Source organism: Periplaneta americana, chromosome 17 (genome assembly GCF_040183065.1).
Source record: "Periplaneta americana isolate PAMFEO1 chromosome 17, P.americana_PAMFEO1_priV1, whole genome shotgun sequence".
NCBI classification, from domain to species: domain Eukaryota; kingdom Metazoa; phylum Arthropoda; class Insecta; order Blattodea; family Blattidae; genus Periplaneta; species Periplaneta americana.
In genome coordinates, this window is record NC_091133.1 from 112890849 (window position 1) to 112910338 (window position 19490).

Sequence of the window (19490 nt, forward strand, 5' to 3'; positions counted from 1 at the left end):
TTTTTAACTTGCATAAAATTACTTGAAATCAAACCATGCAGTTTTAAAGACGTTAAAAAATGTGCTTAAATTGTTTTGAACTGATTAATTTAAAATTACGCATTTAAGAGATGCAGGAAGGAATGGGTTATCTTTAGAAGGCTCTGCTCTTGCACACAACACCTATCCAGGTAGAAAGGTACTTCAGCATAATTCGTCAGGCATATATTCGGGTAAAATGACTAATTTTATTAGATACTGCAGAAATGTATAATTAAATTTTTGGATCAAATATGAAATGAAATTTTTTTATAGGAATTGTCCATACTTACTGTTATCTTATCCAGAAGATTCATTAAACTATAAAATATAGACTGAATTATGGCATATGTTTGGTGCTATAATTCAGTGATAACAAAGGCTTAATTGAATAGAATATAGATGGTGCCACATTTTAGGGTGCTCTGTAGTCATTGTTAGAATAATGCTGAAAATTATTGAAGGCACTATTGGTTTGAATTTACTAAAGATTACTTACATATGTTGATATCATTTATTTATACAGTGTGGTCATTTGGTTACTTGTATAAAATTAGCCTAAACTTAGGTACAGTACATAAATTCTGTAGTGTGAATGCAGTGATGTAAGATATTACAAGTTCCTCACGAAGATGACATTGTTTGGAGTGAATATGTCATATTGTTAAAGATTGCCCTCATTATGATGTCTTAATATTTCATTTACATTATGGACTTTAAAGTGTAACAATTTCACACATGGCATATGTTTTAAAGCATTGCGTGTTGCATATGTTGGGGTGTCTAACATCTTGCAGGATGGACTGCATGAACAAAAAATTTGGTTCTCTTATGTACCATACTCAATTTAAAATTCTGAAACTTTCTTTCTTTGAATTTATTTAAGAAATTGCTTTTGTTAGAATTTTTCACACATTTCCTATTTATTCTTTATTCATGAGGTCTAAATTTTGAGAAAGAAAGTTCCATTGTAATATTGGCAATTCATTTTGTGTGTTTCTAAATGCATGTTGTCTGTATTTTTTCCCCTCGAGTTTAAAAATCTTTTTACTTTATTGGTGTATTTCTTGATTATTTACTAATGATAATGCTATTTGACTTTGAATGTACATTTTATTCTTTACAAGTATGACATAGCATACACTGATAACATTGAATTTCATTCCCTCGTGCCACTGTTTTCAATTGGTATTAGATATGAAAGTTATTTTGTTTTAAGTCTGATAGTTCACTATAATGTGATGAACTTGAAGTGAGCCTGGAACTGTTAGGCACCCTTTTACTGTTCCTGTGTCTGTGTGTTTGAGAGGCTGTTTCTTGTTTCAGGCTGGGAACCCTGCGAATGAGGTAAAAATGGTTGTTTGCTATTTGAATGAAGTATTTTGACTCTCCTAATATGCATCGCTTTTTTGTATTTCCCAAAAGGCTCATGAAATTTGAATGAAAAAGAACTTTATGCTGTATGCACTAGATTTGAATTGCATATATACTTTTAACCAGCTAGAATATTGCTTGTAATTCTTGACAAAATGGATCTCCAGAGTCTGTAGTTTTGGAGTCCACAGTTCGGTCTGAAGGCTCACCACAAGAAACTGGCGAGGTCTGTCCGGGCATTGATAGATACCTTGTAAATGCCACGTCTTTTAATTGTAACCTCACTCCTATCCTTTCACATCACAGTAATGCAAAGCCAAACTTATAAACCTACTCACCTGTCCACAACTAGGTTTAGAAAATATATTGTAATTCCTCTGTGATAGCATTCGCTGCTGCACGTAAGTTTGGGTCAGTTGCAAACACATTGGACATCGTATGACCTGCTAATGATATGCACTATAAACATGTAAAAATGTCTAACTTCCCCAATGTTTGGTGTATTAAGTCTGCTTACAGGCTAGCTTGGTTACTTGGAAATTACATACTGGTTGTTTGGGATTTGGTTGGTGATATGAGCATGGTAATTGTGAAGGGAAGGACATGGTATTGTAACATCGGTGCTTAATTTATGTCTGCAATATTGATTTTGATTTTAAACGATAATAGTCAGTTCAAACGGCAAGTGGCTTCAACAAGGTGTGGCTGAAGATGGCACTGCCTCCCAGTAATGAAGTCTGTAGTTAATACTATAGTTGCACTTGCCTCTTTATCAAGGAAGTATACGTTTTTATTTTTTATTTACATATTTTTTTATATATTGCCTTGTTTGTAGTGTTGTAGCATTGTGATTTATGAACAAATCATACAAATTTTAATGCATAAAAAACTTTAGATTAGTTTTACGAATAAACAATTTTTTTTTTTTTTTTTTTTTTTGTTTAAAGATTTTATGTTTTTCCATGCAAGCAGCTCATGTTAAAAGTTAGAAGGTGACACGCCCATGTCTGCTGGAGCCACTGCTTGCCAACTGTGGACTCATTGTTGAGTGTTGCTGTAGAGTGTAGTTTGGCTTGGTTGTGCTCGCTGGCCGTTGGAAGTGGTTGCCGCTGCTGCATGCTGGTTATCATTGTGTTGCAGGCCGCCGCAGCTGCTGCGACCCCGCTACTAAAAACCCCTCTGTCGACTGCCCAACAGGCGAGTTACGCGGCGGCTGCCAGCTACACAGCAGTTGCTGCCCGTGCTTATGGCGCTGCGGCTGCTGCAGCCCAACCCGTAGCAGGCTATGCAGCTGTTGCTGGGTGAGTCAGGACTTGGCATTGGAGAGGCTAGATGGACGGAAAGGAAAGCTTTGGAAACCATTTCGTACTGATGTTTTTCTGCAGCCAGACTCTGTCCATCCTTCCAGGAGAAGGTTGAATGACATTTTTACAAATCTTGTTTATACAGAGCGTTCCAACGATAAGTACAGTACGATTATTTAGTCCTGACAGTCGCCGATAATGTGCACCTGGGTCAGGCGAGTCCATTAGGGGGAGAGGATGGTATTTTTTAGTGAAAAATGAGTAAATTAAAAAAAAAAAATCTTTAAAATACTCTGTGATATGTGTGGGATGCATTGCATAACATTTTGTGGGTATTTGTGCCCTTATCGGATGTTGAGACGCCATTTTTAAACTTCCTGCGTTATGGATTTTTAAATCACTCATCCCACTGTTATTGTTGTTTCCGGTAAATTAAATTAAAAAAAAAATTTCTTGAAAATACTCTTTGATATGTGTGGGATGCATTGCATAACATTTTGTGGGTATTTGTGCCCTTATCGGATGTTGAGACGTCATTTTTAAACTTCCTGCATTATGGATTTTTAAATCACTTGCCCACTTTTATTGTTGTTTCCGGTAAATTAAATTAAAAAAAAAATTTCTTGAAAATACTCTTTGATATGTGTGGGATGCATTGCATAACATGTTGTGAGTATTTGTGCCCTTATCGGATGTTGAGACGTCATTTTTAAACTTCCTGCATTATGGATTTTTAAATCACTTGCCCACTTTTATTGTTGTTTCCGGTAAATTAAATTAAAAAAAAAAAATTTCTTGAAAGTACTCTTTGATATGTGTGGGATGCATTGCATAACATTTTGTGGGTATTTGTGCCCTTATCGGATGTTGAGACGTCATTTTTAAACTTCTTGCGTTATGGATTTTTAAATCACTCGCCCACTTTTATTGTTGTTTCCGGTAAATTAAATTTTAAAAAATTCTTGAAAATACTCTTTGATATGTGTGGAATGCATTGCATAACATTTTGTGAGTATTTGTGCCCTTATCGCATGTTGAGTCGCCATTTTTAAACTTCCTGTATTATGGATTTTTAAATCACTCGCCCACTTTTATTGTTGTTTCCGGTAAATTAAATTAAAAAAGAAATTTCTTGATATGTGTGGAATGCATTGCATAACATTTTGTGGATATTTGTGCCCTTATCGGATGTTGAGACGTTATCTTTAAACTTCCTGCGCTATGGATTTTTAAATCACATGCCCATTCTTATCGGTTTCCAGTAACTTCATTTTTTTTTGCTACATTGCCAGACAAAAATGGATATAATTCCTGAACTATTAAAGATAAATGCATGAAATTTAGAACACACATTCTTTAGACTATTAGGAAACGTTTCTCTGTAACAGAAGTTTGTTAATTGATATCATTTTAAAAATACGTCCGTTTGTTTGCAAGAAAGGAAATCAGAAAATTATTAAATTTTAATTGTTTATTTTACAAACATAGGGACTGATATTAAAATTTTGTTACAGACAGTTTGTAGAACATGCTTTTGCAAATACATTGCAAAAAAAGTTTGAATCTATCTTTAAAAACGGTTTAGATACATTGGTTTTAGTGCAATCCTGCATTGGGTATTTTTTTTTCAAATTTGGACCCCCAAATATATATATATATATATATATATATATTTTTTTTTCCCCCAAATATTTATATTTGGTTTGAGTTCCTACAGCTATGAACTCTCTACATACAAAAAATTAATATTTTACACCAAATAGGAAAAAAGTTTAAAAAAATACCATCCTCTCCCCTTAAGTTACGCCAAGTGATGTTCAGGTCACCTGTCTGTCGCCTGCAGTCAGAGCGATCAGATGTCACACATGCGGTATAGTGTTGTGTTTCCAGTACAGTTAAGCTGTACTGCATTCCTTTATCGACCTTCGCCCTTATCTCTGCTCCGGAACTCTCCCCACTACTCCTATTACTTCTCCTCTTTCGCATCGCTGAGCTGTTAGGACTAAATAATTAATCGGTCTGTACTGGGTTATTCTTAGTAGCTGCTGGAAGTGTTGACCATTTTGTCCTATACAGAGTTCACATCGCCATAAAAAACCATCTTTCACATTCATGAGCTTCACTGCACCGATTTATCTAATTGCGTCACAAATGTTAGCTTTCATTTGTTCAATTGTGCGAGGATTATTTGCATACACTCCATTTTTTGTGTTCAAGCACAGATTATCTCACCATTACACAATCTCCACGTGGTAACTAAATGAACAGAACGGCACAACACAACACAATATGACAATACTTATCAAAGAGATTAATTCAAATTACTTGCATAAATAATTTCTCAGTTGTGTAGAATGTTAAAATGATAGTATAGTCACGATGCTGTTATTCCCGGCGTGACTCCTCCTCTCTGCTTACGTCTTAGGAAGTGAAGGCTCTTTAAATTCTAGCGGTCTTACTAATAAAAACTCTATATACAGACGTTTAACTGTCTTATACTTATACAATGAGTAGCTCGTTTATAAGCCGTGTGTAAATTCCTTACTAATAATCACTACATACGTCGTGTATAACAGTATAACTGTTACACAGTTACGTTATAGTTTCGTCATTACTTCCTTACGAAAGGTAATAGAATATCTGAGGTTCTCTGTTGCATCCGGTAGAGCGCTCTAGTGTGGCGTGTTAAATATCGATAGTACAACTGGCTCTAATCGATTACCACACTACATTTTGGTCAAAGAGTACAAGCTACAGCAATATTATTCTAATAATTCTATGATCTTTGGTTTGTTCTTCTGTGGTTACAAGGTAACCATCATCATAAAATGACAGTCGATACGAGCAGCTGTTAGAGGGGCGGCCATTTTTTCTCTATATACAACGCTTAAACAAGGGGTTTCGTGTATATAACTACTGCAAAGCAATTCCCATTGTATAGTTACAGCCTGTTTATACGTCCATCGCTTATTCACGGTTTATTAGTAACGTTTTCTGTCTCAACTCTGCATAAGTCTCGTATAAAAACTATACACGGTTTTTTAGTAAGACTGTAGGTAGATAGTATCGTTTGTCATTTTTGTTTGTTCATTGCCGAGCTACCATACGAGGAATCTATTTGCCACACCATTAAACATTATCATGTCGTAAATCAAACGCACTGTAATTGAGCGGCAAATAACGTCCTTGTGTGCTTTCTGCGAATGCCAACAAAAGAGCCAAAATGGCGCGCGATTATATTAAGTATTTATCGAGCCTTAGGAAATGTATAACGTCATCATCAGCGAATCACAAGACGCACATATTTAAATGTAGCTGACTTGCAACATGATTGGCTGCCGGAAATAAGAGCAATGGCACTATATATAGTTTTACTTTATAAAGTGATGTAATATTAATTTTAAAAAAATACCTTAAAATTTTAAAAATTAATTTCTAGCTTATAATGCAGTTGATAACAACTGCTCGAGGTTAATTCAATGGCCAAAAGTTCCCTTATTCACCACAAAAAAAAATTTGAAAAAGCTACGATTATTAGGGTCAAATCTATGTCAGTCTGAATTCAGGCAGTTTTTGTAATTTTTCATACATCACATTAACCATTTTCTATTAAATGCGACCATCCAAAATACGTTCATGTCGAAGCAACTGAAATGACGTAAAATCAGAAATTTAATAGCTTCAAGCTTTCAAGTTTAAATCTGTATTAAAGCTAGTATTTCATTCATTCATAACACAAGAGTGAAACATAAAATAAATCTGCCTCCTTATTTTCAGCACTGAAAAACGTTTTTGCAGTGTGAGAGTTATAGGGGAACAACTTACAAAACTCCGTTGGTCTGCGCATATGCCAATCTTAAAGAGTGACACACTATACTGTTCATCTCCTCTTTCCTAATTGTCAGCCACTAACGGGAGAAGGCGTTACTCACGTAGACTTTCGAAGAAGTAGAATATTTTCGCATTTTTTATACTTAATAATAACTCCAAAAATAGTAGTCATATTCTAATAAGGATAAAAGCATGTTGAAGAGTATTGTTTTGCAGATTTCTAAGATATTTGAGTTGCCGCAATGTAACAAATGTAAAACTTCTTAATTGTGAGGTTTGTTTTATACTATTGTAGTGTGGGAAAATTTGTTTTTGAAATAGAAAATCAATCAATGATAACTTTTTTTCTTGAAAAGATAAATGGGTAGTTACAGTGTATGAAATCGTCTAAATACATTATACTTTTATATTGAAAAAAACCTATGTTAATAGAAAGAGTCTAAAAGATATTATCGCTTGTTAAAGGTTTATATCTGACTCCTTGCTGTCAGTCACATAGCGCGCGTACATTAACATTATTTATCTTCAAAGGCCAACAGTGCTTTAAAAATAAGCATTTATTGTTTTAATTTGTTTCATTTACTTAAGGGCCAGACTAATATTTAATCAGTTGTCTCCAGTTGTATGTCTTTTCAAAGGAAGGATTCTGTCACCACCTTTTCGCAGAATATGGAAAAGACAAGTAGAAGAAATGTGTTGATCAATGGTTGCAGTGGCTGAATAGTCAGACCTTTAGACTGTCACGCAGGCAGCCCGGGTTCGATTCCTGGTCAGGTCTGGATTTTTTTTTTTCCCCGTAGTAACACTTGTGGCAGATAAGGTCGAGTTTGGGTTTTTCCCGGGTTCTCCCGTTTTTCCCCATATTAGGCATTTACATCATTCCGTCACCATTTCATTATCATTCTGTAGCATTCCCTGAACGCCAGCTGGCGACGCATGGAGGGTGCTGGCCTAGGGACGAGTGGGGTTGGCTGCTCGAAACCTGGGCACACAGAGAACCTTAGTGTGGTCAACCGGTGTGGGTTTGGAAATGCATCACCAGAGGGTCAATGCAATAGATCTTAACAGGTCGCAGTGCTAGGCCATAGTGCCCCCTTCCGTTAAATTCAATTCATTGTGTTGATCACGTTGAAAATAACTAAGAACAATATTTTTGTAGTGCTAATGTATTAGACTGTGAAACTGACAGAATAATTTCGTTAGAAGTTTAAGTGATAGCAGTGATGCATCAGATGACTTGTCAATAAGCATGACAGCGGTTCAAATTAATGGAAGAGGACTCCGCCTCCAGCATAGCAGTAAGGTTTCGTAACCTCCTATAACAGAGTTTTGGCAGTTATTAACCTATAGCACTCAAATTCAGCCACATGTAATGTAGATAAAATTTACTACCTTGCAGCAAAATGTAATTGACTTCTACTTTCTATGGATTGTTTCCACCCTTTCTTAAAACAGAGCCAATAGAATCTATTATTCTATAGCTGTGTGTTGCAAATGCTCAAATTTATTTAATACGTTTTTCGCTTGCATCAGACTATAATGTTTCCATTTATGTTTGTATTATGATTTACATTAACTGAATTTGACTTCATACTAAAGAATCAACCAAATATATCGTGAGTTCATTCAACATCACTGTCTAATGGACAGAGTCTGGCAGTGGTAAAGAACATTACATAAGAGGACATTCGATATTTATATTGCAGGTAAAAAATTTTAATTATCTATTATACAGTGTTTTTAGTGTTATTGTTTTAAAACAGTATAATGTTCGTCATTTTAGTTCGTGTGTAAACTTGCTTGAATTATACATAGCTCATTAGAAAATTGTGGCAGCACTGTTAGTATTCAGCTCCCCTAGCAGTGACTAATCTAAGCTGGCAGTATGAGATGGATTGGTGCCTGATATGTGTTATCTGTAAGTTATAAGCTAATAATCTCATTTATGATCTATGAGGGTCATTCCGAAAGTAATGCATCCTACCTATGTTCATGGAAACTAAACAGATCCACAGAACATAATACAGTAAAACCCCGATAAGACGCTGTTCAAGGGACCGGGTGTAAACCGTGTATTAACCGGAACCGCATATTAGGCGGGTATACTAATTTTGACTTATATACATTATCTATTAGCATTTTTCTTTATTGAAATACATGATCCATGAAAGGTCCGGGAAATAAGTCCGGGATCCAGCACCGAAAGTTACCCAGCATTTGCTCGTATTGGGTTGACGGAAAATCCCGGAAAAAACCTCAACCAGGTAACTTGCCCCGACCGGGATTTGAACCCGGGCCACCTGGTTTCGCGGCCAGACGCGCTGACCGTTACTCTACAGGTGTGGACTAGTATTACTCCATTATGTAATTACTGTACTGTACGTCAAAGACATTTTCAATATGTACTGTACTTAATTCTTTCTAAAAAAAAAAAAGTCATTTATAGTTGTTTGCCGTGTACGTGTTCTCCAAGTCCTCATGTTTATCATACTTCAGTTTCCTGTGATTATATCCTCCCGACGTCGCAACTGTAGTGATTGAGTCGCGATTTTTTATTATCATTCTTAATATCGATAATGGGATTCCTAATGAGTCAGAGAGTTGTTTCTAAGCAAGAGTAATGCTCTCATCGTACTTTCGTAAGATTTTCAATTTTTCCGACACAGAAAGCGCTTTTCGTTTAACACTCATTGTAATGACATTCACAGACACTTCAATACACTAAAGGATAACAAACTCCCCAGCAAAAATTTCCACAATTTTATTACGGCCGAGTGAGGAATGCTGTTTGAGAGAGAGGGTTAGCAAGAGGGTGAGGTATTGTAGCTGTATGTAGGCTTTAAGCGCGCAGGTAAAGAGTTGAAGAAGAGAGCATAGCAAGAGGGTGGGGTATACTAAGGTGCGAAGTATGAAGGTTTAAATGTGCAGGTAAAGGGTCGAATACCAATACTTTTCAGGTTAATGGCACCAGTGAGTTCAGTGACCAAGATGTTTCATTGCTGAAAATTACATCGAAAATATTCCACAAAAACAGCGTATTATGCAGGACTTGAGCGCAACAAAAGGGGTATTTTATAAAGGCGTTGTATATGAAATGTGCAGGCACCGGACAAAAAAAAAATAGCGTATTACACGGGATAGCGTAATAAGCGGGCGCGTCTTATCGAGGTTTTACTGTAATATAGTTAAATAGAGCAAGGTTTCAGCTACATACAGTTATTTTTTCAGTTAGTCAGCACCATGCGTTATGTATTTTTGCCAGCTATGAACAAGAGCCTGTATGCCATGCTCGTAAAAATCTGAACCAGCAGAGGTAAGCCACTTCGTTACAGCTGCGATGACAGCATCCTTGTCTGGAAAATGTTGCTGTCCATCTTTCATAGCAATAAAAGATGGAAGTCTGAAGGTGCTAAGTCCGGTCTATACGGTGGATGTGATAGGACAGTCCAGCCAAATTTTGTAGCATGCTCAGTGGTCTCAAGAGTATTAAACAGAAAAGTGAACTGATAGACCAGTATTTTCTAGTAACAAATTGCATATGAACACTGTAAAGGCATTACTGGAGGAGAAACTACTACTGGACGTGTGTAGAAGTATTGAAAGAAGTTAAAATTGCTTCTTTTACAATCCTTTACATCCTTAAAAAAATTGAACTTGAGAAAAATCTTTGCTCGATGGGTTCCACATTAGAGCTGTGCGTTTTCCGCCTGCCCCGTATCATTCAGAATACGTCTGATATTCTGCTCTTGACTATGTAAACAAAAGGCCGAGCGCAAGCTTGCCTGGCAGTACCCACTCCTTCTCATACCAAGCATAGTAAGACCCAAGCGAGCCCAGTGGGTTGTTACGAAGCCTGTGTGTAGTTTAACTGTACGCTATGGATTCTCAACAAGTGCAAGACAAGTTAAGGTGTGGAGACTATGTTTTGGTTAATGGACATAGGAATGGATCTGAAGCCTGGAAAAAATTCTCTTGTGCAAATGAAAAAGAAACACTAAAACCAGAGGGTGCTGTGAAATGCAATACGTATGGAAAGATTTTAAAAGTGAAAGCAGGTACCTCAGGCATGCTGCGTCATATATTGTGTAAAGTGGAAAGAAATGTTCAAGATGGGTAAAATATTTTGAAAACTGATAAAGATTTTTTAGTGGAAAGGTGTGTGGAAATGTGTGCGAAAGACTTGAGACCATTTTCTACTGTGGAAGGGGATTATTAAAGTTAGGACAGGCCCTATTGGATATATTTTTTTCCCCTTAAAAAGATAATTTATTTATTCCTATTTCAATAATTGAAGTTTTACGAGAAATAAACTTTGAAATTAACAATAAAATAAAAAGTTAATACGAGGCGCATCCAGAAAGTAAGTTTCCCGATTTTTTCCCCTTGAAAGTAAACGTAATTAGCCGTGTCAATTGCGCATGCGTAACAGATCTATGACGAATCAATCATATACCAGCCGGAGAGGTCCCGCCTGGTGCCAGTAGCGTGGCAGCAGTGGTCTGAAATGGAAGCTCTTATTCCTTCTCCCGCCGCCTGCGAGGTTTGGTGGGTGATAAAGTTCTTTAATGCACAAAGCATTGCGCCAATTGAAATATTCTCTCCCTCTATCCCCCTCTCTCCCTCTCCCTCTCCCCCTCTCCCTCTCCCTCTATCCATCTCCCTCTCTCTTTCTCTGTCTCTCTCTTTTTCCCCCTCCCCTTTGTCCTTCTCTCCCTCTCTCTCAAGTAATTCCTGTCCTCCAGTGAGCGTTTTGGCAGCGACGAAGAGCTGAAGACATCTGTCACACGCTGGTTCCATTCACAGGCGGCAGAGATCTATGACAGAGGAATACAAAAGTTGATTCCGCGATACGACAAGTGTCTCAATTCTGATGGTGGCTATGTTGAAAAATAGCTGAAACATTGCTGTACCTGTTGCCAATAAATGTTTTCCTGAAAGTGTGTGTTCTTTTTTTGTTTTTAAATAGGGAAACTTACTTTCTGGATGCGCCTCGTAGTTATCTTAGACACAACTTTTATATTTATTGAATCCAGTACTGACTGTGAAAACTAACTACACGTAACACAAACAGAAGAGGCACGATAAGAGCCTGCCATCCTAGGAGCAAGCTCACGTGGAACCCGACTCACAACACAACACACAAACTTGCTTCTATTGTTGGGTTAAATACGCTCTTGCCTGTTCACCAGTCCAAGCAGGTCAGGCAGGTTGAATGTTGCTGTATGCACAGCTCTATTCCACATAGCCTTCCTGAGCAACAGATGTGTCAGAGAATGGAAATAGCAAGAAAACATTTACAACACTATGAATGTGGAGAAGAACATTTCCTTAAAAGCATCATGTCTTTGGATGAAATTTGGGTCTGTTGCTGTCAACCTAAGTTGAAGAGACAGTTGAATAAGTAGGATTCTTAAGACAAAAAATATAGGCAAGATCAGGATTCACTAAAAGTTGTGTTTATTGTTGTTTATTAATAAGGTGTATTAATCACTGTTCTAATTGGAATTCTTAGGGATGCTGCAATTAGTCACTTTTCGGAACAACATTTATTACCAGCAATGAGCCAGAAGTGCTGAAATCTCTTGAATACCCATCTCATTGCGCTTCACAATGGTGCTCGTTGTCATGCAGCCCCTCCCCCCAAGTGGTTAATTTACTTAAAAGATGAAAATGGGAAATTCTAGAACATCCTCCATATTTTCCGTATATGAGTCCCTGTAACTACGACCTTTTCCCGAAGATAAAAGAACCACAAAAGGGGGTATGGTTTAGAAATATATATGTCATTATAACAGCTGTAGAGTACTCAATTAGAAGCTTATAGGAAAGTGATGCTGTAGATGGCAACAGTCATCTTCCAGAGATGTGGCAACGGATGTGATAATTTTGATAACTGTAAGTATGTCAATCATGAATAAATAAGTTTTTGATCTTAATTAAAGTGTTGCCACTAATTTTCGAATGACCCATGTATGTATATATTATTTTTTCCTTTATCAGTCTTTTCTTTGGAGATGTACAGCCTTGGACATAAAAAGTGACCGATCTCCTGTAGCATGAATTTGTCTATAATCTTTTCACTGTTAGAATAATCCTAATGTAAACACAAGCATGTGGCTGTCATACCCGTGATTGGCTACTAGTTGAAACACATACACGACGCAGGAAAATATAGTTCTGTATTTGAGGGCCATAACTTTGTATTCATTTTAAAATAAAATTTGAATTTTAGCAGGTAAATACGATAAAACATGTAACTTGACTGTATCTACAACATTGTGTAAAAGAAAAGGTGCTTTAATATTGTTATTTACTAAGAATTTTCCAACGAAGCAGATGAATACAAAGAATAATGCCAAGGTAGCCTGTTCTTGTAACAAGCTGGCATCACTTGACCTTGAGTTTGTTGTCCTCGTAAGAATGTGGTATTAAGGCTTCTGCATTCTCAGTGAGTGTGGTTAAATGGACAGGAATAATATCTTAGTCTGATATCTGTTGACCTTAAACAAAAGTTTAAAATAGTTTAATTAGGTAGAAAGTAATAAACAGATGCATAGTAGTGAGGTTAGGGCTACTTTGATGAGTAACGGGAAATGTTTAAAATGAAACAGAATATACAGAAGTGGATGGGATTACGCACTGAGAATCGGTGGCACGAAATTGTGGCCAATCAAGTCTCATTTCAGTCATGTGCTATTGTTACTGTAGGATTATTCTAACAGCAAAAAGATTATAAGTCCATTTCAGGTAGCGCGTAGTTCACACGACTAGGGAAAGGATGCTTATTTTGCACCTAATTTACTCCTTGAATATATCTTCGTTATAGATTATTCATAACACTTTACCTATAAACAGGCAGAAAAAGCAACAAACTAACAAAGTAAAGGAAAAACAGAGCTGAGTTGTGCATAAGAAATTCCTTCACATGTAAACCTAAGCTCTCGCAGAATCAACCAAAACCTAAAACCTTCTGAAGGGGACTTAGCATGTGGGAGCCAGTCATTTTTTGTCTAAAACTGTACATTATTTGTAAAATTCACTATCAGAATATTCAAATAGTTTATAGATTATTGGCTGTTATGAATATCCTAAAAACTGAACACTCCAAGACTAAAAAATTTCTGGTATGTTAACATTTCACAAAATATTACATGTGAAATATGTCCGAACTTGAAACATTCCCTTCAAAGGCAATTCCTTCCTTACATTCTGAGTTTAAGTTATATTAATACTGTGGTTTCCATTGTCTTTCATGGGCTTAAAATAATTGACATAAATTTCATGTTATTGATTTCCTTTAGACATGCTTGTTTTCTATCCTGCATGATTCCCTAATGTCCTAACCTTCCATGCTACTCTCCAATGTTCGTTCTGATAACCCATCCTGTACAAAACATTCCTTAAGGAAGATATACCTAATTTTAATTTTGTTCATACACACAACTGAAATGTGTATCAAATATTTTTATCACATTAATTTTAATCTCTTGATTAAACTAATGTGATATTGTAAATACAGAATTCCAAACACAGGCTGTCTTACTGAAATATATAAGCGACAGCAACAAACAGTGAACAGTAACTAAGGAATCTACAGAAGTAGAAAACCCTTCTATACTGTCAAATAGTATGAAGTATAAGGCGTAGTTGCCAATTAACAGAATTAATATTCTGAAAACAAAAACCGTTTTCTTCGAGGTTACACATTAAGAACTTGTGGTGATATTTTTAGTATGCGAGTAATGAATTTAATAAAAAATGCTTCTATCACATGGTTTCTCATGGTAATTTTGTTACCCTTAAAGTTTTATGTTTATCTGTTTTGTTTTCTTCTTCTAATGGTTGGTTTGTTGGAAATGTTCCATTTTTCTTTTAGCTTCCCAGGGATTTGATCCTAAGGATTTAATTTAGGAGATAGTATCTCTAACATATGTAAATAGTTTTGATTTATTTCTATTTTTTCTGCTGGTTTAGTTGTTTGTTATTAATTTCTTTTATTTTATTGTACTTTATGTGGAGATTTTAATATAGTATCAGTAGATCTCGTGTTTTAGGTTAAATGCCTTTTTTTTCTGCAGGGATAAACTAAAACGAGTTAAATATCTTCACATTTTATATGAAATATGAGTGTTTGAAAGTGGTTTTGTGATACCTAAAAATGCTTATTTTGCCCATTGAGACCTATTTATAAGATTTTAGAACCTAAAATTGCCTATTTCTATATGTTACATATATTTTTTTAAATTTTCGTGTAGCAATGAAGAGAGAATTTTGAATGTCATGGAGTGGGTATGGTTCAAATATCCTGTAATAGTTCGGTTGTAGAAATGAAGAAATTCCTGGAAGATGTCTGGTTTTGTTGAGCACTTGAGTAGACAGTAGGAATGTGATGAATTGGGAGGATGTAATTCTCCCTAAAGAAATCAGCATGGCAAATATTGCTAGGTTTAAATATGCATCCATTGCTTCGGTATCATTGGAAATAATTTTTTTCGCTTATGAAATTGTTCTGTCTAAGAAAAGACAAAGTTTCACAATAGAAAATTAGAGAAAAACGCTGTTGTGTATTGCAATGCCAATTATGAATAATGTGTTAATTGTAAATTAATTAATTTAATTGTAATATGAGCACTTATGTATTAGCATGGATATTACAACGAAGTGAAGAGAAGCGAATAGAAGCATTTGAAATGTGGATATGGAGAAGAATGGAATGTCTGAAGTGGACAGTCAGAATAAGAAATGAAGCTGTGTTGGAAAGAGTGGGTGAAGAAAGAATGATGCTGAAACTGATCAGGAAGAGGAAAAGGAATTGGTTGGGTCACTGGCTGAGAAGAAACTGCCTACTGAAGGATGCACTGGAAGGAATGATGAACAGGAGAAGAGTTCGGGGCAGAAGAAGATATCAGATGATAGAGGACATTAAGATATTTGGATCATATGAGGAAAGAAAGAGGAAGGCAGAAAATAGGAAATACTGGAGAAAGCTGGGTTTGCAGTGAAAGACCTACCCTTGGGCAGAACACTAAATGAATGAATGTATTAGCTGCCTTAGAGCAATGAGGCCTATGAATTCATAAAAAATTACTGTTTGTCATAGCTCAGATAAAGATTAATTTTTTGGTCCTACAGAATACGTCTGTTACAGTAACAATATTGGAGGAGAAAAATCCGCCCCGGCGCCTGGGATAGAACTGTGGAATCCCAGCCACAGTCACTCAACTGAGTGCGCTCCTTGTATAATGGCAGTTGACTTAATATAAAAATGTCAACATACATGTCGAACTTGGAAGGAAAAACACTGGAAGAGAGAGGGATTCGATCCGGTGCTGTGGATTGAACTTCGGTGTAGCTCAATGGTTAGAGCGCTTGGTATGTAGAACCAAGGACCCGGGTTCGATCCCTGCCGCCAGTGCGAATTTTTCTCCTCTAATATTAATATTAATCAGATAGTTTAATTTCATCCAGGGGGAACAACTTGGAAGCCATCTTATTTACCCCCCCCCCCCAAATCTGTTTTATTTGTAGTGGAAGTTACGTAATCCTGAAGACTTATAATAGAGCATTACAAAAATTAATGTATAGTGACTAGTGAAACAAATTGCATCAAACAAAATTATATACAATGTACAATAGAAAAAAAATTGATTTTGTCATAACAGTTTCACTTTTTTAATATTCTGTATTTCATTAAATTCTCATTTGCGGATATTCACGGAATAAGTGAGAAGAGGGAATGATCATGAATGAGATGTTAAGATAAATATAAATAAGTGACAGGATTTGCTATGGGGTCATACGATGACATCCTTAGCCAGAACTGCTGGCCATAAGAACAGAAAGAAGATTTTGCATAGTTTACATCATTCATTTTCTTTAATTAAGACACAAAATAACATCTCTTAAAAGACATCAAATTACTGGTAATTTGAAAAAAATGACAAAAGAAATGTCATTAGCAGGGAAAGGATTTATATGTAAATACATATTTACTTATAAAGCTAATATAATTTATATTTTGCATTATCTTTATGTTTCACAATGTGTAGGGTTGAAAAATCCTACTTTTATTTTCCATATTTTTCCATATTTTAGAGTTTAGTACATATTTTCGTTAATTTCCATATATTTTCCATATTTCATATAAAACAGTCCATATTATATTAGGTTTAACAATAAAACAAAACAAAATTCCATTAACTTTTAAAAATACATTTCAACAATAGAGATTTAAACACATGTTCAGTAATCCCTTTAACATCAGAGTTATTTGAAAATTAGCAGTCCTATCAACAATGGGAAAGTAAGTTACAAAACTGTATTAATTTAATTTAAAATTTTTAACAGACTTCAGTTGTGCAGCTCAACAGTTAAATGCCAGTCAGAGTACACATAGGTTCAGTTTTGTAAATCATACTATAAAGACGGTAAATATGCCAAAAGTACGTCATTCAGTCAATTTAAAATCAAAACTAACAAGTTACATTTCAGAATTTAAAGAAGATGGTTTATCAACTGACAATAAAATATTATTTTGTAATTTGTGTCAGTGTGCAGTATCATCTACACAAAAGTTCCTGGTGCAACAACACATTACAACTAGTAAACATCAGGCCAACAAACAACTAAATTCCAAGCAGAGACAATTGTTTTTAACACAACCAACAACATCGAATGTAAGATCTGAGTTTAACATCGACCTGTGCCGTTCTCTCATCTCTGCTGATATTCCTCTCTACAAACTAAAGAATAAGGTCTTCAGGGAATTCCTTGAAAAATATACTCAACATACAATCCCGGATGAGTCAACACTTAGGAAGACGTATGCTCCATCCATCTACGATGAGACAATACAGAAGATAAGAGATGAAATTAAAGATAGTTCAATTTGGGTTTCCATTGATGAGACTCCCGACAAAGAAGGTAGACTTGTTGGTAATGTAGTTATCGGTTTGTTAAGTGAACAATATTCTGAACGAATTCTTTTACATTGTGATGTTCTAGAAAAGTGCAATAACAAAACTATAGTTAAACTGTTCAACGAAGCTATGGGTATCCTGTGGCCAAAGGGTATTATGTACGATAATGTGTTATTCTTTATTAGCGATGCTGCCCCTTATATGGTCAAAGCTGGACAAGCATTATCTGTTGTATATCCTAAATTGACTCATTTTACTTGTGTGGAGCATGCATTTCATCGTGTGGCAGAAGTGGTCAGAGACAATTTCCCTAAAGTAGATTTGTTGATTTCATCAGTGAAAAAAGTATTTCTCAAAGCTCCCAGTAGAGTTAACGTGTTGAAAGAAATGTACCCTGAAATTCCATTGCCACCAAAGCCAATTTTAACTAGATGGGGTACATGGCTAGAAGCAGTTGAATATTATGCCGAACATATAGACTCTATTAACAATGTTCTCCTTGCATTGGACTCTGAAGATGCAGTCTCAATTGATACTGCGAAAACAGTTACCTGTGACATAAGTGTGAAGAATGACTTAGCTCACATTCAGCATACATTTTCATGCATCATAAAAACGCTCAAAAGTCTCCAAAATAGGCACCTTTCACTATCTGAAAGTTTTGAAATTATAAATAGTACTGTGGAACAACTGAATCGTGGTAGAGGTAAAGTTGCAGATGCAGTAAGAGCTAAGGTGGACACTGTACTTTCAAAAAACCCTGGATATGAAGAACTACAAAAGGTTGTTGCTGTGATGAGTGGTGAATCAACAGTGAAGATTAACTTGGACTTATCCCCAGCAGACATTGTGAAATTGAATTATGTACCAGTTACTTCTTGTGACGTCGAACGCTCTTTTAGTCAGTATAAATCTATCCTCAGAGACAATAGAAGAAGATTCACTTTTCAGCACTTGAAAGAAATGTTTGTAACCTATTGTTATGGTAACAGACAATAAAAATTGTGTTTTGTTGAAACTACATTGGAAGATAAGGTACGTCCATTATATTTTTTGTTTAGTTTGATTAAAATGTACCAATATTTAACGTACATAGTCATTTTTTTATAATTTTAAGTCCATATTTAATTCCATATTTTGGTAAAAATCCATATTTAATTCCATATTTTGGTAAAAATAACTACATATATATTTACATATTTCATATATTTTTAGTCCATATAAATCCGTTCCCTGGTCATTAGTTACACTGTATGTGATTTAGAAAACATAAAAAGTTAAATTCATCATTAAGAAACTTGCAAATGAGCTTCTATACTTTGTATTTAATAGTGAATAGAAGTAGAAAGTGTAATGGCTTTGTTCATTTGCTGTGCACTTAAGGCACTACAGCAAGTTAGTGAAATTATGCAGTGACGATCATAACAGGATGCAAAAATTAGCGTTTTTCTCTCATAGCTATGTTCCGTGAATACTTGAAACATCATATTGGATGAGTTCCTGTTTGTTAATAGTTTTATGCTATTTTGTGTATCAGTATGTAAATTAAATTAGGATATTATAGACTGCAAAGAGGATGAACTACCAGTTGCTCTTCCTCAAATTGTTAACATAACTCAAATATCCGTACCAGGAATGTTTCTCTTCAGCAGGTATGTTTTATTTTCAGTAGAAATAAGTTGATAGCCTTTATTTAGTACATTAACATACCGTAAACTGGGGTTACTTTGAACACAGAGGAAACTTTGAACATTTTTTTCACAAAATCATATTTAGGTTTCTACATGCTGCAATTTGTTATAGATGGAGGTAAATTATCATAAAATCATTCTCATACCAAATTTATCTCCATCTATAACAAGTGCAGCATGTAGAAACCTAAATATGATTTTCTGAAAAATGTTCAAAGTTTCCTCTGTGTTCAAAGTAACCCCAGTTTACGGTATTTATTGTGTAACAGTACCTCTTGGACAATGATTACAGAGGAAAAATAATAAAATGTTTATTATGTTGGCTACATAACACATGTATAACTTTTACAGCA

General features: G+C 35.4%; 1 protein-coding gene across 32 annotated transcripts in view; it reads left to right on the plus strand.

Annotated features, from left to right (window-relative positions):
- LOC138692929 (RNA binding protein fox-1 homolog 2-like) overlaps positions 1–19490 on the plus strand; it is a 1380865-nt gene that overhangs the window by 1350202 nt on the left and 11173 nt on the right. For 20 of the 32 annotated variants that reach the window (XM_069816296.1, XM_069816297.1, XM_069816286.1 and 17 more), the window contains 2 exons: positions 1345–1365; positions 2533–2693. In XM_069816296.1, coding sequence (XP_069672397.1) covers positions 1345–1365; positions 2533–2693 — 182 coding nt within the window. The remainder of the gene's footprint in view (positions 1–1344; positions 1366–2532; positions 2694–19490) is intronic. The other 12 variants (XM_069816310.1, XM_069816311.1, XM_069816303.1 and 9 more) reach the window with 3 other exon arrangements.